A 24,040-nucleotide genomic window follows, 5' to 3' on the forward strand; every position below is an offset into this window, starting at 1 on the left:
TGCCAATGTGATACTTATGTTCTACCTATGTGACAAATGGATATGGTAAAAATCTTTGGTAATTTATAAACTAAAGGAGGCAAAATATGTTATCTCTGCCTCAGTTTTCTCATCTGTAAAAAAAAAAAAAAAAGGGGGGGGATAATAGTACCTACCTCTTAGGCTTGTAAGTTAAGAGAGTTAATAGATATAATCGCTTAGCTCTGGTACATGGGAAGCATTATATATGTCTAGCGAGGATTGTCATCATTTATCCTTGCTCACCATCATCAGCAGGAATTGAGAAACAGAATTTATAATGGGCACTGTGGGGGATTGACTGTGTAACTGAGTAAGACAAGTAAAAAGGATAAAAGTAAAGAACAAGGAAAAAAGCACTTAAGACCAACATGAGATTGAAAACTTTTGTAGTAGGGTCAGAACACAGGAGCAGCCCGAAACCTGGAGATAGACCTGAGAAGAAAAATGGTTGGATAAGTTTAAAGTTAGGGTTTATTACTGGACCATTTGTGAAAGTGTAAGAGAGCCAGTGAGCGGAAGGTATAATAGTACTCTGTTTTGAGAGAATAATGAAAGTCATTGACAAATAACCAGAGAAGGGAATAAACGAACATGTTTTAGACAACTGTTTGGAAGTGGCTTTGATTTTATTCTGTTTATTACATTGCTTATCAATTTGCTTGTTTCTTTTCTCTCTCCTTCCCCATCCAAACAACCTTTCCTGGCTTCTTATTTCTTCTCTACATATCTCTTTTCAAGCCTTATGTCCCTTCTGCCTTGTAGCAAAACAACATAAAGAAAAGCATAATAAGAAAGCAGAGAAGTATTGTTTCTATGTTCAGTTCTCCACATATTCACTGAACATCTATTCCCTGTCTAGCACAGAGATCTTTGCTCTGACAGATCCAAAAAAAGCATCTGGCATGTTCATTACCCTCAAGGGTCTCTGTGGGAGGAATTCACATGAAATCATTATACATACATTGTACAGGAAAATGATAATTGTCATACAATCAAGTGTCAAAAATTATGGCACAGCCATTAAGTGCTGCAGTGATCAAAAAAGGTGCTCAGAAAGGAGAGAGACATGAACTGAGGCAAACACAGCCTTTTAGAAATGGATGTGCGGAGAGGCCTTGCATAGAGAGGGAGAATGTGCAGGCCTGGGAGAGCAGAGAAAGTTCTGCGCAGAAGCATGTGGTGGGTGTGGAGAGCAGGGCAAGCACCAGCCCAGCAGGAGGTGAGTTGAACGGGAGGTAAGGCTGGACACTTAACCCTTACGGAGCATAGCTCAGCAGGTGATCGATACATATGTGTTCAGCTGCATTGAGAGTAAAGGAGGAAGACACATCCATGAGCTTATCTTCTTGTGTTTCAGCTTCTCGTCAATGTGATCATTATGTTCTAGCCCTGTAATAAGTGCATATAATAAAAACCTTTGTGAATTTGTAAACTAAAAGAGGCAAATACTTTTTTGTTAGGTCTGTTGAAGAATAGGAATTCAGTGACTTTTTGATTAAGAGTGTAAACACCTCCATAAAATTACAGGAAAACAGAAGGTTGCATTTTTGGAAGATGTGGTGGGGAACATGTCCTAACTTGCTGCTGACCTCTATGTATATAGCTTTTCATCCTCAAGCCACCTCTTTGGCTGCCTTATCTCTTTCAAGGTAGCTTTTGTCTCTGTTTGTAGCCTAGAACAACATTCCATTTGAGAACCATGTTAAGCTGTCCCAAGGCTAAGCGTCATGGAGTGCAGGTATTAGAGATCTTAAATATACATATTTCTTTATGAGTTAAAGGCAGAGGGACCAGAACTGCCAGTACAGCTAAGCCCTTCTTTGAATAGTGGGTGCCTTATTAGTATTCATGAAGAGCATATCGATAACATCTTGACAGAGTTAAAGCTTCAACTTGAAGAGCTACTGCTTTTCAATAAGGAACATATTTAAAGACACTTTTTGCATGAATAGTGAGTGAATTGCTTCTAAAATGAGAGTATTACTTTATTGAATGAGATATTTTTCATGTAATCTGTCTACAGTTTAGAATTGTCATTAGAATTACAATAAATAATAATGATTAGCACTTGTAGAGTTTTTATCTTCAAAGAGTTTTATAGTTAATCTAATTTAATTGTCACTTGGCATCATCAGAGATGTGTACTTGCTTTTCTACCATGAAAAGTGGTGTTCCCTTACCAGCCCCTTAATGCGTCCTTTTGGTATTTTCATGGTCTATGAGCTGTTTGTTCTACAGGAAATAGTTAGAGAGTTGCAGATTGAAGAGCTTTATATTAGAGCTCTTTTTCCCAGGTAGCATTTGGGTTCTTTGAGCTAGGTTTCCTGGGTCCAGTTCCAGCTCCTCTACTTGCCGTGTTACCCTGGGCAAGTTACTGAACCCTGTTGCTTTAAGTGGAATTCATCATAGTAACTGCATCAGAGTGTTTTTGTGAGGATTAAATGAGAAAGTAAATATATAGCAATTAAATATTTAATAAATGTTAGTTGCATATTAGAATTTTTTTAAAAAATTAGGAGCATGTCATTCTTAGAAGCCATATGTGGTTAAGTGTTAGATGAGAAAATTATAAGCCAATAAATACCCTTTTCAGAAACTACTGTGTAGTAGGCTCCGTGCTAGGCACTGAGACTGAAAAGGTAATGATGGCACCTGCACTCTGAAGGTCACAACCTTTTGTGGACGTGGAGATGTCTTAGTCCACTTTATGTTGCTATAACAATACCACAAACTGGGTAATCTATAATGAACAAAAATTTATTTGGCTCACAGTTCTGGAGACTGGGAAGTACAAGAGCATGGGGCCAATATTTGGGGAAGGCTTTTGTGCTTCATTATGCCATGGCAGAAGAGCAAGAGAGGGTAAGAGTAAGAAGGAGCCAAACTTGCTTTAATAACAAACCCACTCTGGTGATGACTAATTCACTCCCACAATCACAACATTAATCCATTCATGAGGGCAGATCCCCCCATGACCTCATCGCCTCTTATTAGGTCCTACCTCCCAACACCGTTGCACTGGGGATTAACTTTGGAGGACACATTTCAACCAAAGCGGGGTACAGGGGAGTTGTCAAAACACTCTAAGTGCTTGACCTAACAAAGTCAAGTACAGCCAAAGCTCATAGCAGAGTGATGGACTTTGACTTAGGGCTTTCAGATAAAAGAAGAGATATTTGACCTGGGTCTTGGAGGATGAGAAGAACTTTAAGAGAAAATGGGAGACTTTTAAGGTGAGAAGGAGGAAGGCTTCAAATTTGGAGTATTTGCTGTCTTCTGTGGTAGCAGGACCCCTTGAAAGATTGAAAGGAAGGTGTGACTTGAAAGTCCCGGAACTCTTTAGAAAGAATGAAAGCAGGCAGGTCCGATTTGTGTGGAAGTACTAGAGTTTCCATGATGTTACACTGTCTTTGGGCTGGTTTTTCCTCCCTCCATAGACTGGAGAAAGCTGTGAAGTTTTGTAGTCTTAGTTGGACCCAGAAGAGGCCCTGTTTGTGGTTAGAATATGTAGTTGTCTAGCAGTGGTGTTTAATGGGCCTCCCATACATACTCTCCTGTTTCACTGGGCATGAATTTTAATGACCGGGATTTGAGTGGAATTTCATTGGACTTTTAGGAAACAGTTTAAAATACCACTGTGACACAGTTCAGTGTATACTAATGTTTTAAAGATTGAGGTGTAACTGATTGCCTAAATTGTAAGACAAGACAATAGACAAGAGGATCTTATTCGCAAAATTTATGATGGTGCCAAGGCACTGTTTCTGACTGTGTATCACTCAGACGAAGGAAACTCTCCATCTTTCTTTTTCAGTTTCTGAGGCTGCAGAGTACATCATCTGGGCAGCATATGGACTGCTATCAAATGGGAGGCATCTGTGCTCCCTTTTGAATGCATCTTAGGATGAGTTTAAGTAAGCAGATGCTGCCTGTTAAACCCATGCTCCCCAGTCTAAAAAGCTTGTTGAGTAAAGGGGGGATTTGCCAACAGTGAACGGGAATCTTCTAGACACTGTGCTGGGTATTACATATGTGTTCTCACAGTAGAGCTATTATTTAATTTTCACATGAGGAAATATCAGCACAGGTATTAACTTTCCCTTTCCAACAGGTAGTTTGTGGTAGAGGCAGGATTCCAAAGGAAGCCTATCAGGCTCCAGTGTCCTTTTTTTATTATTATTATTCTTTTAATAAATATGGCATTTGCTTTGTACTGTTTCCTTCTAAAATCTTTCTTCTTTAAGCTTCTCATGAAGTCCGACCTCAGTAAAGGTCCTTCATGAATGGGCTTGCTACTTTTTTTTTTTTTTTTTTTTGATGCAGAGTCTAACTCTTTTGCCAGGCTGGAGTACAGTGGCGTGATCTTGGCTCACTGCAACCTCTGCCTCCCGGGTTCAAGTGATTCTCCTGCCTCAGCCTCCTGAGTAGCTGGGACTACAGGTGCACGTAACCATCAACCAGCTAATTGTTGTATTGTTAGTAGAGACAGGGTTTCACCATGTTGGCCGGAATGGCACGGTCTCTTAACCTCGTGATTCGCCCGCCTTGGCCTCCCAAAGTGCTGGGAGTTTACAGACATGAGCCACCATGCTCAGCTCAGGCTTGCTACATTTGAATATGATTAAATGAAGTTTTTCCTAATTTGTCAGTTTACATTGAATTCAGTAGAGGATGTCTATTTAGAGTCACCTGTCCTGCCATACATAGAAAGGGGGCAAAGGGGGGACACGTGAGTTTGTTTGTTTTTACCAGATACATGTTGGTAGGTGTTTTAGATCATCGTTTGACAGTCTCAGCACCATAATTTGATGATATTTAGTTTTTCAAATACAGAGTCCATTGATAGTTAAATAACCTGATTTCAGTTATTCTAAAATTGCAGTGCAGAATGGAAGAATAACTCCTTTTGAATAAAGTCCAACATTTGCTTCATTTACAGCATATAGATTGTTAGCTTAATTTCCTCTTGTTCTAAGACCAAGAAACCAAACTTTAAAGTGTGTGGGCTTTTTAGTGGCAAAATAATTACAAGATTAGTCCTCTGTCACTTTAAAAATTAACAATTTCACCTCCTCCTCATTGTTGAAGTAAGATGAGTGATAACATTGTCTCAAAATTATGCTTTCTTTGCCCTTGTCTTTCCCACTTTTTAAAATCTTTTTAAAATTATTCTCTCTTGCTTTCTCATTACTTCTGAATCATAATCAGGAACATCATTTCCCTTCACTGTTTTGCATTCTTTCAATAATTTGAAAATAGATCCATACAGAATTAAGAACAAATTAGATAACTATGAATTATTAAAGTACACAGTTTATACTTTGAGGTATTTCATAGTTATTAGATCAATTATGGTACATTTTTCTTGATTATTTCATCTGAGGTATACTATTTCCAATTCACTTACTGTTTTATTCATCTTCCATACCTGCTAAAAGTGTACCTACTTTGTTCCAGGCCCTGTGCTAGAGGTTGCCAGCCTCATTTCTCCATAAGCCTGTGCATCTGGTGGTTCTCAGACATCACATGCCACCTTGGTCTGTGTGTCTGAGTTGTGCACAGTTTTCAATTCCCTTTCTTTCCCACTTAGAAAAGAATATCTGAATTCAGGAAAGTGTAAGAAATTGTAGTTAATCTTGAAGCTATCTTAGAGAATATAAATAGTGAGTCATCATCACAATTTGGCGCAGGATTTTGTATCATTGTTTCTGACAATCCTCACAACTAACTGGTCTTGATCTGATGTGCCAGGATGTTTCTGAGCATATAAGTATAGTCTCGGAACATTAAGAAAAAGGCCTAGCAATGGAGGTATGATGTATCTACATAATTATAATTCGTGGGAAAATGTGGTAAGTGCCGTTAGCAATGTAAAGTCTTTCTAATGTATTTCTGGGTGACAAAGATTAATTTCTGGAGTATCAGAAAAGGTATTTTCTCCAAAGTGGTATATGAGGTACGTGGAAAGACTTAGAAGTGAGGGAGGACTGAATGCGATTATTTTGAACCCAGAAAGAAGCCACATATTCCCCTCATTAATTTGATTCTTCAGATCCTGTTTTCTCTTTGAATATTGAAATTATATATATATACACACACACACAAAGGTACACACATACCCACACATATATACATTCACACATAATTAAATAACAATTTAATTCAAAATTTTGGGGGCTAAAGATGTATTTTTCTCTTGGCATTGGCAATCGTTTTACCCTCTCCAGTTGATAGAAACTGCCTTACTTACAGTTTCCCACTGATTTCTTTTACTATTTAAAATATTAGACCCTCAAATGGGTTTTACTACCACTCAAGCAACTCATCCTGAAATGATTACTATGCTACAGAAATAACCGTTTCCTCTTCTCTCTACGTAACATTGGCATTTCTTTAAATTGGGTTACCTGTGCCAATTTTTATTTGTAGATACAATGGGAATTGTTAAATGGGTCTATCAATTCACAAGGTATCTTCTCTTATTAAGAGCACACCAGATACCTAATTCCATTTAGTTTTCGGTAACTTCTTATATTCTTGAGTCGGCCACACAAGTAATTCAATTGTAATTCACACAAGTAATCACACAAGTAATCCAGCATGAGTTTCTTGCTAAGAAAGCCACAAGAGCATGTTTTTCTTTTCCTCCTTTCTTTCTCTTGACTGCAATAGCTTTTAATAAATTAATTCACACAAGTAATTCACACAAGTAATCCAGCATGAGTTTCTTGCTAAGAAAGCCACAAGAGCATGTTTTTTTTTTTCTTCCTTTCTTTTTCTTGACTGGAATAGCTTTTAATAAATTAATGATGGCTGGGCGCGATGGCTCACGCCTGTAATCCCAGCACTTTGGGAGGCCAAGGCGGGCGGATCACAAGATCACGAGTTAGAGACCAGCCTGGCCAATATGGTGAAACCCCGTATCTACTAAAAATACAAAAATTAGCTGGGTGTGGTCGTGGGCGCTTGTAGTCCCAGCTACTCAGGAGGCTGAGGCAGAAGAATCGCTTGAACCTGGGAGGTGGAGGTTGCAGTGAGCCAAGATTGCGCCACTACACTCCAGCCTGGGCGACCGATTGAGACTGTCTCAAAAAAAAAAAAAATTAATTAATGAGAACTTTTGTTAAAAATGAAGGTTTTTTAGAAAATGATTTTATTAAAATGAGGAGTTTTATTGTAGCACAATAATCGCTTCATCAGTAGTAGACTCAGTAAATTGTGGTACATTCATTTTTAGAATATTACACAATTATTTTTAAATTAGAACAATCAACATGTATTGACCTAGATAGAAGAGTATGATATATGCAGCTTAAATTTTTTAAGGCTGTTTATTGATATATTTGTATATTTAAAAAGATGTAGAATGATATAGTCCCTAAGGACATTGAAATTGGTCAAAGTAGTTGGAGGGAGGTTATTAACAGAAGATAATCCAGAAATAGAGTCGTATACATGTGATAATTTAATGTAACATAGAAGGAATAGTGAAAAGCTGGATTATTTAATAAATGGTATTGGTATAGTTGGCTATTTTTTAAAAAAGAATAAGCTAGATCCTTACCTCACTTACTTTATTAAAATGAATCCCAGATTGATCAAGTATTTAAATGTTTAAGTTGAAGTTGTACAAGTTCTAGGAGAAAACATTGGTGAATATTTGTTTGAAGTAAGACCTAAGCATGACCCAGAATCCAGAAACAAGGCAGACAGATAAATTTGCCTGTATCATATTCTCTGAATGGCTTGAGAACTACATGAATCTTTATATTATGAGTTCATCAATCCCAGTTTCTGTTTTAATATGGTGTTAAAAGTTTAATGGTATCACTTCTCAAGCATTTGGACTAATGCAAACATAGTGAGCAAATAGGCTGCTACTTGGTGATTTTAGCAACTGTACTTATGTTTGTATTGTCAGCATTCATGAACCATTTAAACCGATGGCATTTAATTGTATTGTTTGAGTTTTTCCATGACAGTAATTTCTATTTTAACATTACTTTGAATGAATGAATGAGAAGTAACATCAGAAAAAAAGTTATGAGAAAACATACAGGAAACTAACATGCAGTTACCTCTGGACCATGGTGCGGGACATCATGGAGAGGGTAAACCTCATTTTATGCGATTTTCACCTGTTTAATAGAAATATGTATTGCTTTTCTCAAGGAAAAGAGCTATTTTTTACATCATTGAAAAGTAATTCAGAGTTTTAGGCTTCTAAACGATTTTTGTCACATTGATAGCTTGGCCATTTCTTAGCTTAGCCAACTGCCCAAATCTAAAACTTTGGATTCTTACAAATTACTCATTTTATTTAGTAATGTTATAAGCACAGATTTAACATGGTATAGAATGCAAAATTCATGTAAACTGTTATAGTAAAATAGCCATCAGAGAATGCCTGGGGGGCAAGTCCCTGTGAACCCTTTAACTCTCTTGGGAGGCATCCTTCGTGTTCTTCTGATGGGAAGTTGAGAAATGCTTCCCTGAGTAAATACACACAGGTGAAGGTAACTGGTAATATCCTTAAGCTTACTGGGGTTTTAGGTTCTGAAGCTGTGTAGCGGAGGGAAGTAGATTTCACAAAAGGCAAATTTTATTAGCTCCGTTTGGCCCGCTAAGATGAATGTTTCATTATGTATTTTGGATTCCCACTGAGTCCAGTAAATGAGCTAGTAGATAGTTTAGTCATTAAAATTATAATTAATACTAAGGGAGCTAAATAAACTAATTTTAATCAAATTTACTTTGATTTATCTCAGTGTCTCTCTTTCTCTCCCTGTCTCCCTGTTTCTGTCTCTCTCTCTTCCTATTACAGGACACAGTAATGAAAGGCAGTAATAGAAATAAGGATCATTCAGCAGAAGGAGAAGGGGTTGGAAAACGACCAAAACGAAAGTGTCTTCAGTGGCATCCATTGCTAGCAAAGAAACTTCTTGATTTTTCAGAAGAGGAAGAAGAGGAAGACGAAGAGGAGGATATTGATAAGGTAAGTCCTATATTTACTGTAGAAGTTTCGAGTTTATTAGAGCAAATCATAATATTCTAGAAACAATAGTGAACATGAATGATATTACAAAAGATGTGTTTCCAAAAGCCTGTATAGCTTGAATCCTGTTCAGTTACTTAGTGTACATTTTTATTCCAATTCTTGATTGCTCTTGAAGTATTTGTACTTCCTAATAGTGTAGACTGAGACACAGCCTTTTAAATACTATTTTTGTCACCTAACCAATGATTTGTGAGTAATATTCAAATACATTGAGATGGGGATGTTCCTAAAACTTGATGTGCTCATCTGACATTCTACCCTGTGGCTTTTCTGGCCTCTCTGTCTTGGCTTCTGGCCTCGCCCTGCCACCCTTGGCAGTCTTAGAACTGCTCTGTTTGTCTCTATCCCTGGCGTTCATAGCTTCTGGCTTCACTTGCCCCCATCTTTGTAATGACTCATTCCTCCTAGTCCTCTTCTCTGGAATCAGGCCTCAGCAGCTGGCTCTCAGTCACATAACCATGCAGGTGACTTAAGAAATCATCTCGGCCAGGCACGGTGGCTCACACCTGTAATCCCAGCGGTTTGGGAGGCCGAGGCAGGCAGATCACGAGGTCAGGAGATCAAGACCATCCTTGCTAACACGGTGAAACCTTGTATCTACTAAGAATACAAAAAAACTAGCTGGGCATGGCAGTGTGCGCCTGTAGTCCCAGTTACACTGGAGGCTGAGGCAGAGAATGGAGTGAGCCCGGGAGGCGGAGCTTACAGTGAGCCAAGATCGCACCACTGCACTCCAGCCTGGGTGACAGAACAAGACTCTGTCTCAAAAAAAAAGAAATCATCTCAAGTGTTTGTCGCACCCAACACATTCAAAGTCAAAGGATTTTCTTCATGGCGCTTATTGCTATTTGCCATGTATTTAGCTGTATACTTCTTTATGTCTATCTTCTCTCAGACCAGAATAGAGACTCAGTATAAAAACAGGGGCATTGGCTGTCTCGTCCTTTCCTCTTGCCTCAGAACCAAGAATGGTGCCTGGCACATAGTAGGTATTAAATATAGATGTATGCTGAATGAAATAATAAATAAGTACATATTTTGTGTCACTACGAATTTTATAAACATGTTTTTAATATTTTTCAGGCCTTCAACATCCATTCAGTCTCTTCTTGGCTTTCAGCAGGAATTAAAAACATTTTTCCTCTTTTTCAGATATCACCTGGATACCCTCTAAGGCCTCTCTTACTGGTGACCTTTTCTCCTTTTTCACAGAGAAAATAGAGGCCACCAGAAGTTACTCTTTTAGCTTCTTGTACACACCTCTGTAATTGTCTCACTCCTTACTATTCTTTCCTTCCGCTTTTCCTGTTTCAGAGAAATAGATTTTATTCTTCTTACTTGAGGGTATTATCAAGCTTATTCTTAGTTTCATTTTTTAAACACATTTGCATGTGTTGATCACTTGGTCATTGAAGCAGTCTCCTGTTTCTGTGAGAGCACCCACTCCTGTTTCTCTTTCTTCTTTCCTTTGGCCACCCACACCTGTTTCTATTTATCCTTTCTTTTTCTTTTTTGAGATAGGGTCTCACTCTATTGCCCAGGCTAGAGTGCAGTGGCACCATTTCAGCTCACTGCAGCCTCCATCCACTTCCCGGGCTCAAGCAGTCTTCCCACCTCAGCTCCCTGAATAGTTGGGACTACAGGCACACACCACTAAGCCCAGCTAATTTTGTTTATATTTTGTGAAGTCGGGGTCTCACTACGTTGCCCAGGCTGGTTTGGAACTCATGGCTTCAAGCAATCCTCCCTTCTCAACCTTTCAAAGTGCTGAGATTATAGCATGAGCCACCGTGTCTGGCCCCTCTTTCTATTTCTACCTTCCCCATTGTTCCTTCGCAGTTTCTTTCAGTTAACGTCCCTGCATTATTTTCCCCTCAAATGATGATGTTCTCTAGGCCTCCAATCTTAATTTCTATCTCCATCCTGGGCTTTTCTTCTGAACTCTGGACTCATATTTCTATTTACTTGGCATATCCATTTAGATATCAACTAGGAATCTCAGTTTGAATGAATTCAAAACTAAACCTTTGCTTTTCTTCTCCCAACCTTCTGCATCTTCCCTTTCGCAGTAAAGCGCAACTGCAACATTCCAGTTTGTCAGACCTGAGACCTTGTAGTTCATACTTTACTGCTTTATTTTGCTCGAACTTCACATCCATCCGTTAGCAAATCCTCTCAAACTCTACCTTCAAAATACGTTCACAATTTTGTTGCCCTTTTAACAGTTCCTTCATGTATACCTTGATCCAAGCCACCACCATTTCTAGCAGCGATTATTGTATCTACCTCTCTCTCTCCCAGCCTCTGCTCATGCCCTTCTGCGGTCCATTCTCAACAAAGTAGCCAGAGGAGTCCCTTCAAAATGTAAGGCCAGTTGTGCTGCTCCTGTTTCTATGAGGTCACAGGCTCTGTGCTTACTGCTGTCTGTGCTCACTGTGTGCTCACAGCACCTAGTAGAGTGGCTGGCTCATAGCAGGAACCCAGTAAATATTTATTGGGGGAAGGATTAAAGTCATTGAGTCCTCTTCTCTTTTCACTCACACTTGGTGATCTAGTCCGTACTTTTAGTCTTAGCACCTTCTGTTTATTGGTATCTCATTGTTATCCTGCAGACATAGGTATCCACACAGCATTCCCATAGCCACTTCAAATTCACCTGCCTAGCACTGATCTCTGTGCTCCACCAGGCCTGATTTCTCTTGTTTGAGAATAAGGTTTTTTTTGTTGTATATGAAGAAACTTTGCCACCCAAGCTAGAATCACTCTTCCTTTTTCTGCCTTCAGATCCAATTAGTTACCAGCCACTCTTGGTTCTGCCTCATAAATATTGTCCCTGTTCTCACTTCTCTGTTCCCATTACTGCTGTCTAGGTTTCAGCCCTATCCCTTTTTTGCCTGGACAGCTGGGATAAATTTTTAACTGGGTTCTCTAGTTTGGGTTGCTTCTAGTTTTACTCTTAAAATTTATGCTGTTGTTAGAAGTTATCTCCTTAAAATACAATCTAATGATGCCCCTCCACTGCTTAAAATCACTCATGGCTCTCCATTACGTCAATCCAGCTGTGGGGACTAGTGTTGATTTTTCTTAGAAAATATTAATGAGCTCCTGGGGAAAGAAAAGTAAGTTCTAAACTCTAAGACAGTTTTTATTTCTATTTCGTTATTCATATATTTATATATTTGCTTTTTGATTAATAATTACATTAAATAGCAATTAAAACATTTTTCAGTGTTCATAGGTGGCAGAATAAAAAGTTGACAAACTGTGTCAAATCACATGTTTTTATTGGTCCATATAGTTCCAAACTACTGGTTTACATGATCAAAAGCATGCGTGTAAATATGGCAGAGCACATTCTTCCTGAAGTGCGCAGATCATCTTCTGCATCCTTGTCTCGCAAAGCCCTGTTCTCTTTTACATACCAGTACTGTTGAACTGCAAGTTGATGTTCAGATAAACCAGCAAGCCTTAATACCTGTTGGTTCCCCATGTCTCTCCATTGACGACCTGACACATTCTGATTTGTTTCTCCTTTTTTTAATTTTTAATTTTTTAATTAAAAAAAAATTTTTTTTTTCTTTCTTTCTTTGTCTTTCTTTTTTTTTTTTTTGAGACAGAGTTTGGCTCTGTCACCCAGGCTGGAGTGCAGTAGTGCGATCTTGGCTCACTGTAGCCTCCTCCTCCCAGGTTCAGGTGATTCTCTTGCCTCAGCCTCCAGAGTAGCTGGGATTACAGGTGTCCGCCACCACGCCTAGCTAACTTTTGTATTTTTAGTAGAGACTGGGTTTCACCATGTCGCTCTAACCATTCTTGAACTCCTGACTTCAGGTGATCCGCAGCCCCCATTGACCTCCCAAAGTGCTGAGATTAGAGCCACCACACCTGGCCTGATTTGTTTCTCAAAATTAAGCTCGGGCAACCTTTTCCAAGGAGGCCTTCTTGCACTTCTTCCCATCCACCAGTGCTTTGTTACGTTGCTGGTTTCTTGTCGCAGTCAGCATACTGCTTTTAAATTTATGTTTGTATGTTTTTCTCCCTCCCAAAACATGAGGTCCTTTGTCCATCTGTTACACGCTGAATTTTATAATTTAGTAACTGAATGAAAAGTTATTCTTTTCTGAAGGGTGGAAATATAATTGCTTCTTCATCTTATATATTAATAGTACACTTTTTAGTTTTTCTTAGCTTCCTAGTTTCAGAATGCTAAATAAAACTCCCTTGAAAAATGCAAATTATTGTTACTATTATATACATAATGAGGAAGGTAACTATGTAGCCCTCATCCCCAATAATAATTCCTAACATATCTCCAAATTAGATGGCTGTAACCTCAAGATTTTTTCTGTACTCTTTGTGTTTGAAGGTAATTAATGATTAATTGATTGCATTTGCAATACTTAACGGCAAAAGATTTTTTTTTTTTTTTTTGAGACGGAGTCTTGCTCTGTCACCAGGCTGGAGTGTAGTGGCACAATCTTGGCTCACTGCAACCTCCGCCTCCTGGGTTCAAGCAATTCTCCTGCCTCAGCGTCCCAAGTAGCTGGGACTACAGGCACGTGCCACCACTCCCAGCTAATTTTTGAATTTTTAGGAGAGATAGGGCTTCACCATGTTGGCGAGGATTGTCTCAATCTCTTGACCTCATGATCCTCCCACCTCGGCCTCCCAAAGTGCTGGGATTACAGGCGTGAACCACTTGCCTGGCTAAGACTTTTTAAAAATACCAGTTGGATTAAGCAGGTGATTAGTCCTAAAGTATCTGCTTGTAACAATTTCCCAATAAACATTGTAATAAAAGAACATGGTTGCCTTACAGTTGTGGTTCTGGAAGAGTGTTCCTCAAACCAGTAATATCAGCGTCACCTAGGAACTTGTTAGAGATACAAATTCTCAGGACCCGCTCCATACCTCAGAATCGGAAATTCTGGGAATGGGACTTAGCTGTGTTTTAACAGAACCTCCAGGGATTCCAGTGCATACTCAAGTTCAAGAATTAACCACTCTACTGCATAATGCAGGCTAATGGTTACAAGTTGTGTATCCCTAATCCGAAAATTCGAAACACTTCTGGTCCCAAGCATTTTAGATAAGGGATACTTAACCTGCAATGTGTCCTGCTTGATTTTAATTTTGAAACCAGAAATTAAGGAAATGGGCTTAGTAAACATTGTGAACTTCTGTTTATAGTTACATTGTTTCTAAGAAACATTATAGAATCATTTTAGCCTTATAAAATATTTTATAATCATATGTTCTGAGATTCTGTAATCAGAGATGTGCTTTAAGAAAGTTAACCTGGCAGCAATATGCAAGAAGTATTGTAAAGAAGATGAGAAACGGGAAGACTAAGCATAGGCCAAAGTGGTACTAGGGCAGTGGGAATGAGAATTACCCAGATGGAATGGACAGATTCGGAGCTTTGTAGAAGTCCTTGAAGATCTTGAACAATGATTGAATGAAGTGTAGGAAAAAAGAGTATTCAAAATTGATTTTGAATGTTTAAGCCTAGAGCAGTTTATTCCTATCACCAGAGCATTTCACTAAACAAGAAAGCTTGAAATTTACAAGTTTGAAGATTTATTGTATAGTTCTTCTTTCAAATAATCATGTTAAATATCTATTTTGATTTTTTTACACTACAATACTCTACTTGTGATGCTTGCAGAAACATTGAGTAGTCTATATTACCTTTTTATTTCTTACTTTCATGATAAATATTGTCATATTATTAGCTGTAGAAAAAGGCACTTTTCAAAGCAGAGAAAGACACAGCTACTAATCATATATTTTATATGGATATTGTTAATCTTAATATCCATTAACCATAGAATGGGTTTATTCATTCAACAATTAGTTAAGTATTAATATTATATCAGACATTGAGCTAGGCGCTATGGTTATAAGGGTGAATAAGAGCTTTTGTCCTCAAAGAGCTCACTGTTTAGTGAGAGAGAAAAAAATGTAAGCAATTATAACACAATGTAATATATGCTGTAATAGAGATATGCACAGGTTGCTATAGAAACTAAGCAGAAGGCTACATCATAAGTTAGTTACCAACCATGAACAGTGGTTGTTGATTTTTTAAAATTATATTTTTTTCAATGTGTAAGTTGTTTAAATGGAGCTAAGAAAAAATACAATTTGCAAACCAAGACTAACTGTTAAGTCAAAATTATCCAAAACATGTTAAAGATCTGGCTTTGTTTTTGGTGGTAATAGGTTCAACTTCTTGGGGCCGATGGCCTAGAGCAAGATGTTGGTGAAACTGAAGATGATGAATCACCAGAGCAGCGAGCCCGGAGACCAATGAATGCATTTCTTTTATTTTGCAAACGCCATCGCTCTCTTGTACGTCAAGAACACCCCAGGCTTGATAACCGAGGTGCTACCAAGATACTAGCTGATTGGTGGGCTGTTCTTGATCCAAAGGAAAAGCAGAAATACACAGACATGGCCAAGGAGGTAGGTTACAATGACAAGGTATTCTGATAGCTAAAAGCAACCAGTCCTGAAACTCCCAGTCAGCAAGTATGAAGCACCTGTTGAAGGTCTAGCAATGAGAAGGTGAATCATGAATCAGATGTTAAGTAAAAACTTAAGTGCTTTCTTTGTATGACTTGTTCCTGTTCCTGTTCCTGTGCTCCAAGTCCATGTAGAAATGCTGGTGGAGGTGCCAAGAACAATATATTAACAAGAAGTTTTTTCTCATTGTCTGTACCCCACTGATTGATATAAGGGATTGATTTATTGTGAAGGTTTATTACGAATAGTTTACAGTGAGTGGTGATTTGTTTATTTATTATGGTAATTTATTATGAATGGCGACTTTTTTTCTTTTTTAAGTTTTTCTAGAAACTACTTTTATTGTCAGAGAATGCCCATGGTAAAGTTGACAATCTTAGGTTACTCTAGTTATATCATGGGAAGGAGTCTTGATCTAGTTCTGATGCTAAGTAGCTTTGTGACCATATCCATAAGTCAACCTCTGCATCTCAGCTTCTTTTTTTTCTTTTCCTTGTCTAATGTTATTGGAATGAGAAAGTTGGACAAAGATTTGTATCCTTTCTGATGCTAACATTTTTTGATTTTGTAATAAACAAAATTATCAAGAAATATGCTTTGACTTGTTTCTGTTCTGTAGGTAGTGCCGTATGAATATTTAAAACCAATAAATGATTGAATGCCAGTGGAACAGGATGTACTGTGAGGTGTGCATGCCTGTAAATACTGTGTAGGCAGTAGTTAGTGGGAAGCATTTCCATGCTGGAAGGCTATTCAGAAAGATGGGACATTAATCACTTCCAGAATGATAGCAGTTACTAAATTTCTTCAAAAATTGTATCGTGGTTCTTTTACTGTATTTGGAATTAATGAGACCATTATACATTTAAATGTATTGGGATGGATTTAGCTCCGAGTAATAAGCAAAGCAATATTATTGTGGCTAAACTTGACAGGAATAATTCTAATATTATTTCCTCAGCATTGCAACTTGCAAAAAGATCTTGGTTCATGAAAACCCGTGTCACCCAAACACTTGGTTGAGTTTTATCAAAAAATGAACCAGCAGGGGACAAAATACAGTTTCAAGACATTTTAGTAGACATCTCAGTATGTGAAAAAACAGTTCTTCCAGGTGCTGTGCCTTTATTGAGTTAATTAGCTAAAAACATCAACATTAAACATAAAAATTTTAAAAAATACAACATAAAAATTTCTTAAGAAATGTTCATGGAAATTTGAATCTTGAGTAAATTATTAGCATAGTTGCTACTATGAATTAGAATTAGTAATTATATTAGCATAATTATTAATTTTATTAGTATTAATATAATTATTAATTGTAATAGTATTAATGATTATAATGATTGTTAATTATAATAGTATTAATAATTATATAATTAATCAGATAAGACTTTAAGAATTGACTGTTAAAGACAGGATTTTAACTATATAGGGCCTGTGGAAAATTTAAAATCAATTACAGTAACCTACATGATTTTAAATATTTCATTAGATTTCCATAGCATAACAGTAATTAACAGTAAAACTTTCCTATTAAATAGCCTTACATTTTTCATAGTCATTCTTATATAGTAAAATAAATAATTATCTGAAATCTCATAGGGAAATGCATAAGCTTCCTATAATTAAACACTTGAGTTTGTTTTAGATTGCCGTTTTGGGATAACATGCAGCCTGTCCCCAGTATATTGTTTGTTTTTTCTTAAAAACGCCTAATTTATAAACCCAATAGGTGGCCACTTTTAAGAAGAGGAAGTATTATTTTCATATAGGAAATCCCTTACTAATTACTTAATTAGGTTCACAATATTTGCCATTGTGGCACTAAAATGAAATCTGTTAAGGTGGCCCAGTGCAATCTACTAAATGTGGAGACTGTAACTGGATGTTCCACGTTATAATTTGCCTTGTTTGTAGTTGCTGTTATGAAATGTTGCTTCATTTCTACTGCAAAGTGTAGAAGATTCAGCTACTTTCAAAATTATTACACAATTGGTCCCTAGTTGTAAGTGATTCCTACTTGTTCCAACTTACTTTCTAAATGATTTTGCAGTTACATTAAAGGGCATATAATTGTGCTGGTGCTTTTTATGTTAATATTGCAGCCTTAATTGGAATGTCAGTTCAGTGAACAAATACTTAATAAGTGCCTTTAATTTGGCCAGATTTTGTGATAGTAGCTAGCGATACAACGCCGTTGATAAATGTGGTCTGTTTTTCAAGACTCTCCCAACACACAATCATTTTTAAAACTCTTTTTAGATGTGTAATCTTTAAATTTTAAACCTCAAATTTTAGATGTTGTCCATTAGGGTGCGAGACAGATTCTTTCAGCATAGTGTGTGGATGGGGCTGTGAATGCTTAGGTGGTGTTTGCCAGTATCTGTCCTGCCATTATCAATTGAGTGAGAAATGTTTTCTTTTTCTTGCTGTTTTTAAAAGAAGTATATTTTAAAAGCAAGAGTGAGTAATAATACAACTTTGAAAAGATTGTCTGTTTACCTGTTCGTGAAAATTTCCTCTGACCCCTTTCCTTGCTCCTGATTATCTTATATTATTGCATCTGCTAAGACAAAGCACCTGTTCTGGGATTTGTTTTTAGTTTCTTAAATTATTTCCCAGTACTAATTTCAGTTGCTGGAAAAAAATGGCTGATTGCGGGTTTGTGTTCTCTGATGAACCTTATTAGAGCAATAATTTGTTAGTAATTTTAAGAAGACTATTCTAAGGTTACAACCTGGGTTGCTTTCTTAAATTCAGTAATGTACATGATGATACAGTGTTGAGGATGTTCACAGGTGCTAATTTTTGAATGTGTGACTGCCAGTTAGGAGGCACAGAAACAATTATATCTTTCCTTTTAACGTCTTCATGTATGTACTCTTACAGGAATACAGATCTCTGCATTTTTGCCTACAATACTGCTGGAACCTTCTATTTGTCATTTAAACTAATTATCATAATGAATTAAGGATAAATTGAGAGGATCACACATCTTGAACTTCAGCTAGAACACAGTACAAAGAGGAGGGAAGGATTTGGACAGCTTAAATAATTTGAATGACCTTTATCATACCCATTGTTTTAGCATCATAGGCATGAGGCAGAATGTGTGCATTTATTGATTGATTGGTCCTTTTTGTGCTTAGCATATAAAATAAGCACCAACCTGTAAAGTGAGTTAAGATTATTCCCATTCTTCAGAACAGGAACCTAAGGCTCTGAAGGAGTTAGTGTCTTGACCAACCATACATTTAGTATACAGTGGAGCTGGGATATTCTTTCCCATTTGACTCCTGTTTGTTCTTCTAATATGTATATCACCCTGTCCACTGTAGATGCCTGAAAGATAAGTATATTGGGGTAATTATGGCAAGAATGGTAACAATAAAATGTCATGAGTCTTATGGGAAGAATCTGCTTGTGCTGGGGAGGGAAGTAGGTGGAAGTGGATCAGGAAAGGCTTTACAAAGTAGGCAGAATTTGGCCTGGGTTTTCGTATAAGGATTCAGAGAGAAGGAAAAGAGTAAGAGTAGGTGTGGGAAACTGAAATCAATTTCAGGAACCAGATAGTTTGTTTCACCTGGAGCCTAGGTTACGCATAGAAGAGTAACAGAAAATTATGATATAAAGGTAAATAAGGCAAAAACCCACGAGAGACCAGACTTAAAAGTTTGGAGGTTCAGCTGTATGCCAATAAAACAGCTATGGAATTAAATGTAATAAAATGCAACTTGAAGGTGAACTATACTAGCCCTTTGAAAGTGTTGGTATCTATTTTTGTCAATATTCTGGGAAAGCTTTTGACCACCACAAAATTCCATGGGTTTTTTATTGATTAGTTCTTTTATGTTTCTTCCAGACAAAACGAATCTATTTTTTAGTGTTTATTTTCAGCTGAGATAATTTTTGTAAAGACCATTCATTCCCTTGTTTTGGGTTCATCAGATATGGACTCTTTTCCAAAGAAAATACTGTCTCATTTTCTCTTGTATTATACTCTGGAGAACTCTTCTTAACTGTTATACATCATGCTTAACAAATAGTATAATTTGTATTCTAGCAAGCATGCTATTGCACTTTGCCTGCTATTAGAGTAGCACCTCATTTATCCAGCATTCTGAGAAACAGCTGCTATACCTAAATGATTTCCACAGAAATGAAACTTTACTCTTCTTTTAAAAACTTTTATTTTATATATTTATCCTAGAAATTTCATTAAAATTTTGTTTACATACTTTCTCAAAGTATTCAGAACATCTTTTGACTTTTTTTGAAACCTTTAACATGTTATTTCCACAGGAATTACTTTATGATCTGTGACTTGATGAGACTTTTGTGAATAATATTTTGTCTATTAGTAATTCTCAACTATTTTATTCTTTTGAATATCCTCTCTGCTTTTCCATGGTAGTTTTGTTTTTTGTTTTGTTTGGGTTTTTTGCAGGGGTTGGGGAGTCCACCCTCAGCTAGCACTTGCCATTTCTCTCCTTCGTCAGCCCCCTTTTGCTGCTTCTAATCAAATGGCTTATACTTTTTGAGTATGGTTTAATTAGGGACCCCACCACATTTGTGGGATATAGATAGTAAACCTAAAGATGTGAGCTTTATGTTTCACAACATTGCTTGCTTCTGAGACCTTTTCCATTCCTGTGTTCTAGATATTAGAACTTTCTTACTGTGTTTAAAGAAATATTCAGATGTTTGCTTTTAGTATGATAATAATAACTTTGTGAACATTGCTATATCATGTCCAGGTTCTTTTATAAACATTTAAATGTTTATAAACTCATTTTATTAAGTTACATTATTAAATTCTAACTCATTTAACCTCCCTTCTCATACTGTTTTGAATTGCCACATCTGTAAAATGGCAATTAAGATGCCTGCCCTCACAGAGTTGATGTGAAATACAAATAAGGAAATATATGTACAAGCATTACATAAAGTTTAAAACTCTATACAAATGTTTGTTTTAGGGTTATTTCTGATAAGCGGCTTTATGTTGATTTCTGTTTCATACTTCTCTATCTACATGATTATTATTTTTATTATGAACTGTTAATACATTGAAGGCCTACTGAAATGCAAAAATTAGTCTTTGAAACACAAAAATGAACAAAACTAAAAATATCATTTGCCCAATTTGGCCAATACTATTCAGTGTTATTACTAGCTTCTAGCAACATAGATGTTTAATTAAGTGAACTATTTGATTTTGAAATATTAGTGCATTTGCCAATTGTTTAGTAAACACTTGTATTTAAATATTCAAATAAATTTATAAAGACCATAAAAACTCCGTAACTAATGAGGAATAAATTGAGAATTTAAACTGTGTCTCTCAAAACTCGTTTTAGTATTTGGTTTCAGATGTTAATTTTTAGATTGACAGATCTTAGTAGACAGATCACTGTCTACTTTTTAAAAAGTAACAAAATTACATTTTTAAATAAATTCTGAAATTTCAATTTTTAAAATTAGTGCACACTGATTAAACTGACTCTTCTCATAATTACTCAGATTAGGGAGTAAAATTATACTTGTAAAAAAACTACTGTTGCCATAATAATTTTCACCCTTATAGCCACATGAAGTAGCCAGTTTCTTTGCTTTCAAATTTTCATTTATGACATTTCTACAACACAACAACCAAATAATTTCCTGGTCACATATTCAAACCACTTTTTCAAGTGTATAATTTCTGTTGGAGTGACTTTATTATGAAAGTTTTGCAGGTTTAATGTAGAACTTAAGCTATTGTTGTTCAATCAAACCATAAATTTAATTCAGTGTTCTGTCATGTGAAACAGTCTAATTAATTTTCTTTCTATTAAAAACAGCTAGCAAGAATAATTCAGATCAGATAATGCATTGAGTTGTATTATCTGAATGATAATTTTTGAATTTTTATGAAGGAAGGTTCCTCAGACTAAGAAAGTACAGATTAGTACCACTTATCAGATAATTCCTTCTCTTCTTTTACCCTTGTATAATGTGATTTCTGCTTGTGGATGGGAAGAGAAACAGCTGTCTCAGAATTTATTATGCTAGAGATTCACTTAGCCCTCTATCACATATATGATTATACAGTAAAACGTGTTATAGCTCTTTCTCAGAAATCCAGTAATTTCTAGTTTAATCTCTTTTTCACAATTTTGGTAGATGATACTTCATATGTTTGCACTGGAGTCATCTGTCTTTATTTATACAGACATTCTCGGGGTCCCTCATGACTGAATCTCACTAGGGCTACGACTTCTCTTTCACCCTCTTGAAAAGATCTAGACCGTACTAATAACTAGAAATACTAGTGGACTTTTAGATAGCACCTCCTCCCAACTAAAAACAGGCAAATGGAGAACAGTTGGTAAGTCTATCTTTTATTAAAATTAAAGTGCTTTTGTTTATCAAATTTGCATTTTTTTGTAAATGGTCTAGAAAAGTAATGTTGAGACTCCATTTTTAAAAGATTGACAGAATATTGTCTTTTGTCACATAAGAATGCCATTATCAAATATTAAGTAGACAAAATACTGTGACAAAGGGTATTTGATGCCAATACTGAGTAACAGTAAAATCAGTAGCAGGATTTCTAATTTATTATTCTTGCTACTGAAATGTGGTAGTGGATGGGGCCTGAGAGAAGGGATCCAGCATTTACCAAGCACCACAGGTAAGTCAGGAACTATGTGTCTACTGCAAAGTAGGATTCCCTTAGCTTATCTAATTGGTTGGAAATTTGCAGAAAGAAATTGGAAGCCATGAGATGAATTTTTATTTAATGGGAGAACTTTGAAAATCAGTATTTTTAACAAAAATTTTGTTATCTGACAGTCTTCCGTTGAAATCTTAGGACTGATAGCTTGTTTGATGTTTTCGGAGGATAAGTGAGCTTCCCGTCCCACTATCAGTATGAACAGTCTGGCCTTGGATATCTAGGGCCTGTCTCTTAGGCCTTTTCAGTACTGTAATGAGGGATTTTGCCCACATGATTGACCTGCACGCTAATAATTTCACTCAGATACTCACTTCAGAGGAGTATACAGAGTCTTCCTCCATTTCTCCCTTACCCAGCCTTCTCTGTAATTCCTTTCCTAACAGTCTCATCACAACAAATGATTAAGCCTTTCTACTATTGTCTCTTTTAGCTAAATCAGAGCAAGTGATTGATGAAGTGCCAGGTTCCAAGAACAGATAGACATCCTCATACCCTGAGGCTCTTCCTGCCTTCACCCTCGCTTGATGCTCATATACTGCTTGTGTAACTTGTGTTTTTACATGAATTGATGGCATCTGTATCTAAACTTTAAACTCCTTAAGGACAAAGACTGTGTGTTATTCTGTTCTCTATCTCTCACATTCTTAACTCTTCCACTCAGTATATACTTGATTGAACTCATGAATGTGGTTTTGAACATCTACATTGAGTTTAAGAATCTGCAAGATTAATATTGTGATACAGTTACAGAGTGTAGACCCTTATAGTAAATTCTGTTATTGTTTTCCATAAAACCCCACGTATTCCCGGCCTTTCTCTTGCCCTCTGTTATTCCAACTCATATAGGTAGGTAGCCCTTTTGTAGATCCATTGTAAAACCATTTTTCCTGCCTGAGCCAGAGGAAGCGATGGTCCAGCCTTGTGGACCATGTGTAAAAAGAAATTATATATTTTTTTGTAAACTGTGGACTGTAAGCAATATGAAGACAGGGACCCCATCAAATTCATACTCTTTTCTCTCCCCAGTGTCTAGCAAGTGTCTGTCATCTAGTCAGTGCTCACAGAATATTTGAGATGTGGATAGGTGAGTGGAATACATGCAAGAGAAATTGGGATGTGGTGATTATAACTGCTCTATGTGATTTTCAGCACCAGCTCCCCATTGTAAATTAGTTTAAGCTGGACTCTGTTGGTATGATTGGTGCTTTAAAATTAGTTGATGCTGGCCATCATTCTGGTGACACCTGTCTAGCATTTTCCACAATTATGACTTCCTTCTTAAAATTTTTAAACTACTCCCTCCCAAAAATAGATAATTTTATTGATCATGACAAATATGTTAATCAATTTGTTTGAAAGTCTTTTGACATTTTATAAAGTGGTGACCTTTGTTCAAGTGACTGTTCATCTGACACACCCGGCCTGTGTGCTTTTACTGGGACACAATAATGATGCATGCGTCTGCTACTTCCATTTTCACCTCACCCTGCCATTTGTCACTTTCCACTTCCAGACAGCAGGCAGAGCTATTTGTCTGCCTCAGCTTAATATGTAAATCCCTCATGCACATGAATGCACTGTGGTAGTGTGTCTCTTGTATCACATTTGATAACTCCTAACATGCTCTGCTTTTTGATAGTAAATTCTAGTTTGGCCTTGTGTCCAATTTTAATTATTTTTGTAAGAAAAATGAGACTGTATTCTACAGTTTT

At 36.7% G+C, this 24,040-nt stretch overlaps 1 protein-coding gene across 16 annotated transcripts in view; it reads left to right on the forward strand.

The window, feature by feature from the left end:
• BBX (BBX high mobility group box domain containing) overlaps window positions 1–24,040 on the forward strand; it is a 274,025-nt gene that overhangs the window by 164,871 nt on the left and 85,114 nt on the right. For all 16 annotated transcript variants that reach the window (XM_007985925.3, XM_007985927.3, XM_007985932.3 and 13 more), the window contains 2 exons: window positions 8,846–9,016; window positions 15,302–15,544. In XM_007985925.3, the coding sequence (XP_007984116.2) occupies window positions 8,855–9,016; window positions 15,302–15,544 (405 nt within the window). In that variant the 5' untranslated portion in view covers window positions 8,846–8,854. The remainder of the gene's footprint in view (window positions 1–8,845; window positions 9,017–15,301; window positions 15,545–24,040) is intronic.

This window comes from Chlorocebus sabaeus, chromosome 22 (genome assembly GCF_047675955.1).
Source record: "Chlorocebus sabaeus isolate Y175 chromosome 22, mChlSab1.0.hap1, whole genome shotgun sequence".
Taxonomy (NCBI): domain Eukaryota; kingdom Metazoa; phylum Chordata; class Mammalia; order Primates; family Cercopithecidae; genus Chlorocebus; species Chlorocebus sabaeus.